General features: G+C 53.9%; 4 protein-coding genes across 4 annotated transcripts; 1 reads left to right on the top strand and 3 right to left on the bottom strand.

Moving 5' to 3' along the window:
* Positions 1–781: 781 nt before the first annotated feature.
* Positions 782–1,210, bottom strand: GNI_113040 (hypothetical protein; the record flags this gene model as incomplete). The annotated part of the gene is made up of 3 exons (XM_011133252.1): positions 782–810; positions 842–1,001; positions 1,040–1,210. The coding sequence occupies 3 exons, from the start codon at positions 1,208–1,210 to the stop codon at positions 782–784; spliced, it is 360 nt and encodes a 119-aa protein (XP_011131554.1).
* A 56-nt stretch (positions 1,211–1,266) lies between these two features.
* Positions 1,267–2,049, top strand: GNI_113030 (proteasome subunit beta type; the record flags this gene model as incomplete). The annotated part of the gene is made up of 1 exon (XM_011133251.1): positions 1,267–2,049. The coding sequence occupies one exon, from the start codon at positions 1,267–1,269 to the stop codon at positions 2,047–2,049; it is 783 nt and encodes a 260-aa protein (XP_011131553.1).
* A 91-nt stretch (positions 2,050–2,140) lies between these two features.
* Positions 2,141–2,782, bottom strand: GNI_113020 (putative kinase; the record flags this gene model as incomplete). Its single annotated transcript, XM_011133250.1, has 1 exon — positions 2,141–2,782. The coding sequence occupies one exon, from the start codon at positions 2,780–2,782 to the stop codon at positions 2,141–2,143; it is 642 nt and encodes a 213-aa protein (XP_011131552.1).
* Positions 2,783–3,260: 478 nt separating this feature from the next.
* Positions 3,261–4,451, bottom strand: GNI_113010 (hypothetical protein; the record flags this gene model as incomplete). The annotated part of the gene is made up of 2 exons (XM_011133249.1): positions 3,261–3,278; positions 3,379–4,451. Coding segments are annotated over 2 exons (1,091 nt in total), but the record flags the coding sequence as incomplete, so codon positions are not given.
* Between the last annotated feature and the right edge of the window lie 162 nt (positions 4,452–4,613).

Below are 4,613 nucleotides of genomic sequence, written 5' to 3'. Positions count from 1 at the left end.
GGGGGGAGGGGAGGGGAGGGGAGGGGGAGGGAGCTGACCTTTGGGTTTGTAAGCACATCTCTGAGAAGGGGCGAGTTCTGAAGCTGGAAAAATCTTGACGATCCAATTCTGACGGAGATTCCCTCGGCCACGCTGTTGGCGTGCTTGGACCTCGATCCAGTCGGAACCAATAAGGCGCACGTTCGAATCACGATGACCGCGCCCGGCGTGGCTATTTGCAGGGTACTCAGAATGGGACCGGGCTCGGCAAAGTACTGATTGAATTCTCCAGGGGTCCTAAAGTGGGACATAAACTCTCCGTCAATTCCTAGGAAGTGCGGTAAGTCATCCATCTCGCGAACTGTGCTCAATAGCGCATTGATGCGCTTAGCCTTGTTCACCATCTCGTCCGTAGAACCCACGGGCGAAGTCAGTATGCTTTGTGAAATCACACACTCCGGCTCCAACTCGACGAACTGCGAAGACGTGCAAATATTCACCCCCGTACTGTAAGAATCCTGTAGCCTACCAGAGGGCTCGTGTCGACTACCCTCATTCCGACGGTTATAGTCATGACGACTGGCATCATGGCAACTGTCACATCTTCCGCTGTCATGATGACTGTCGCTGTCATGATGACTGTGGCTGTCATGATGACTGTGGCTGTCATGATGACTGTCGCTGTCATGATGACTGTCGCTGTTGCGACGGCAGCCGTGAGCACTGTCTGTGATCAAGGTGGGTTCCAGCAGTCCGGGGCCTTCCAAGCTCGAAGAGCTCGGAGGTTCTTCGCTTTCAATCTCTAGATCTCTACTGCTGCCGAAGCCGGAGCTGAGGCTTGAGCGAAAGTCAGTGGACTTACCCGTTTCTCCGTCGGGTGCCGGGGGCAAGTTGTCGGCCTGTGCTCTGCATACACGGGCATTGGCTGCCGCACCTGCACCTGTGTATGCTGATACACAAAGTTCCTCCCAGCAAAAATGGCAGACAGTCTTATCAGGTTTCAGTTTCTTTCTCCGTCTCGACTGCAGAAAATGGAGCTCAGCGAGGGGGTGTTGCTTACAGTCCTAAAGTCGTCCGCAATTTCAAGGGCCTCTGCAAGTCTTCCGATATCGTTGGTTAAGATACTTGTGAGTTCTTTACACAATTGAGCGTTGTCGCGCTCCTCGTTGTCGCGCTCCTCGTTGTCGCGCTCCTCGTTGTCGCTGCTCCTTTTCCTTACGGCGCCCCTCATGGTGCTAAAAATTCTCCGTGAGCTGAGAGAGGATCAACATTTTTGGGGATATTAATATGGCATCTTTGGGTCTGGTATTCCCTGACTGTGAGGATCCTAAGTCGTTTGTGAAGCAGAATGCAAGCTCGAAGTTGATGCAATTTGACAAGGGCACCACCACTCTGGCCTTTCGGTACCAGGGGGGTGTGATGGTGGCGTGCGATTCGCGTGCGAGTCAGGGCTCCTTTGTTGCCTCGCAGACCGTGCAGAAGGTGATTGAGATAAATGATTACTTGTTGGGTACTATGGCCGGTGGTGCTGCAGATTGTTCCTTTTGGGAACGTTATCTGAGCGTTCTATGCCGAATGCACGAACTCAGACAGAGTAAACGTATCACCGTCGCGCATGCTAGCAACCTACTCGCCAATATTTTCTGGGAGTATCGCGGTCGCGGTTTGCAATGCGGTACTATGGTTACCGGGTACGATGACAGCACTGATTCTACCTCCCTCTACTACGTCAGTGATGACGGATCCCGCATACAAGGCGACCTTTTCAGCGTTGGCTCCGGCTCCACCTACGCTTACGGAGTACTCGACACCTACTACCGTTGGGACCTCTCCGACCAAGACGCTCTGGAACTCGCTAAACGAGCCATATATCACGCCGCACATAGAGACGGTGGCTCCGGCGGTGTTGTCCGGGTCTATCACGTGCACAAAAATGGCTGGAGCAAACTCATACAGGCCGAAGACTTCTTCGACCTCCACAAACACTACAGCAACGAAATTCTAAAGATCGATCCCACCAAACCCCACAACCACATGATACAGGCTCCCGAAGTCGCGCAAACGTTATGAACGTCGTCGTGTGCAGCGCTGACCCACACGCTGTGCGCACTCACACAAATGTGCGGACTTTTCTGATATGCCAACAGATGATGGAATCTTGTCATACTTCTGGTTCTCTGGCTATGTGGCTCTCTAGCTGTGTATGTTCCGCACACTCGGGAAGGGTCGCGTGTTTGGGTGTTGCACGCTCGGTGTTCTTAAGTGGGGAGAGGCGAAAAGTCAAGGCGGGATAGAGGGGTTGCAGAGCAGCAACGACCTTGTCGGACGGTTGCCACTTGCTCCGCATTCGGTCTACAGAGGCGCTGGGGACCTGGTGGCAGTTAGAGAAGCCGGAGAAGAGAGGGCAGTCATGAATTATGACGTGTCGCACCGGGGTTATGGCGGCCAGTGCCACGTACCCCTCCAGTTCCCACTGTTCCATAAACGTGTTACTGACTACCACGGAGTAACTACCCGTGCACATGCACGAGTACGCCCACATCTGACACCAGTCGTGCGCTGCCCCCAACTTTGCAGGCTCCCACCGGTACTCACCTTGCTGGTCCACGAAGTACATGTCCGCCTCCAAATGAACCAAATCCGGCCACTGAGCCGCCAGCCGCTTCGCAAGTGTACTCTTGCCACTACCCGGCACTCCACGGATCAATATCAGCACCGGTGAATTCTTTTTCCACTCTTCCACCTCCAAATCATCCCTCTTCAACTCTTCCGCAGTTGCCCCTTCCGTCTTCAACTCTTCCATACCAGCTTCGAGTTCTGTGAAGTGTATAGTGCCCGCCAAACTGTTTACTCGTCTACCCCTTGGTGCAGGAGTTATTTCAAACGACTTAAATCCTAACGAGCCACACCAAGCGAATTTCGACGACACTGGCGATCAAACCTTCGGGATAGGAATAACCTCGGCGTCTAAAAGACAAAGGAACCGCTCCAGTCATTACCGTTCTCCCGAACCCAGCATTGTTCCAGGGCTCGCTACCTGTGTTAGCTACTAGCTAGTAGCCCCCTGCGTTAGCTAGTAGAATTCGGCCTGTTATTTAGTAGAACCTTTTGAACAAGGGATTCTTAAATGCAGAACCTCTCGTGGTCGAACGTGTTTTTATTGACCGACTCCGGTACCATCCAAGCTTTGATGGGCCGAGTCAAGCACACCAGTGAAGAATGTCTGGCTGTGAAGCCTGCACAGTGGCCCTCAACTTCATAGGTTAAGTGTGTCGCTCGCATCAGTCGATCTGTACGGTCTAAGATAACTTGGATCGGTTTCGAGGATGTGTCTATCTGGGTGCGGTGCAGCAGCTTGTTTCGGCCGCCGCGGCCTCGACGGACGCAGGCTATATGTACCAGCCCAAGATCGCCACAGGCTTCAATCTGGATGCGTAGTCCGTCTTTGACGAGGTACGGAAACAGGGGAACCGCGTCCACGATCGTTCTAGTAACGAAGAAGCACTTACGCACCGAGACGACCAGAACTGGATTGGGGAAGTCCCTCATCAAAGGATAGTCCGGATACAAGCTGACCTGCAAATTCGAGCTCACACTCTGTCCTTTCTCTTGTCTGCGGTCTCTCTCTTGTCTGCGGTTCTTTTCTTGTCTGCGGTCCCCCTCCTCAGGGGACTCCTCCTCAGGGAATTCCTTCTCAAGTATCCCCCCTTCAAGTTTCTCCTCTTCAAGGTTCTCCTTCTCGAACTGGAGTGTGTGCACGATTGGCGCATAGAAGTCATACGTTGGATGGTGCACGATAAAGTGGGTCGGCTTCTCCTCCCCTTGCAACCAGGTCTCATGAATGCGGAAAGACTCACCGGCTTGACCGCCCACGAAAACTTCTTTGCACGTTCGCTGATCGAAAATCCCAACGACCTGGTGTGACGAGCGCTCCAGCTGGAACTGCGCAACCGTATCCACTTCTGCGTAAAGTCTCTCCCGCCATCTCCGCCCCGCGAAAGTCAACCCAGTAAACAGAGTGCGGACCAGCCTAGCCCCCGCCGGGATGGAGCACGAAGAATACCCCTCCCCCGCTGTGAAGACCAGCTGAACCCACTGGTCTGTTAGTTCCGCTACCCGTCTCCAGATCCGCATTTTCCGGAACGACCCCGTCTTTACCGTAGGATTCACCAGCTCTTCCCACGACGCATCCCACGACGCATCATCATCATGTGTCGGGTCAGCCCTTTTCGGCAGTGGATTCACCTGGTTAGGCCGATCGATCGTTGTCGGGCCGTTTGCTACGGGGTCCTCTTCCGGTGCAGAGGCTGAAGCATCGTCGTCTGAAAGCTGTGAGCGAGCAAGTCCGTAGAAGCAGTAACAGTCGTCGTACTCCTGCTTCGGAAATTGTGCAGCGTAAGTGTCACCGTCGCGAAGTCCGGTCAACCGGTGGAGGGGGCAGATATCGCACGTCTCTGCGTCCTCAATTCGTACTACCGGGCCACGAATTATCCGGTGCCCCCTACGGTATCTCCAGTTGCTGACCGGCCACACAGTCTCCGCAGTGAGGCCTTTGGTCATCTCATACACCTTTTTGCAAACCGGCCGCAGGTAGACTTGAGCCAGGAGTGGTAAGTATGACACCACCTGTTTCA

Source organism: Gregarina niphandrodes (genome assembly GCF_000223845.1).
Source record: "Gregarina niphandrodes unplaced genomic scaffold scaffold00026, whole genome shotgun sequence".
Classification (NCBI taxonomy): Eukaryota; Apicomplexa; class Conoidasida; order Eugregarinorida; family Gregarinidae; genus Gregarina; species Gregarina niphandrodes.
The sequence above is the reverse complement of the archived record's forward strand: the minus strand, read 5'-3'. Positions and strand labels throughout refer to the sequence as shown.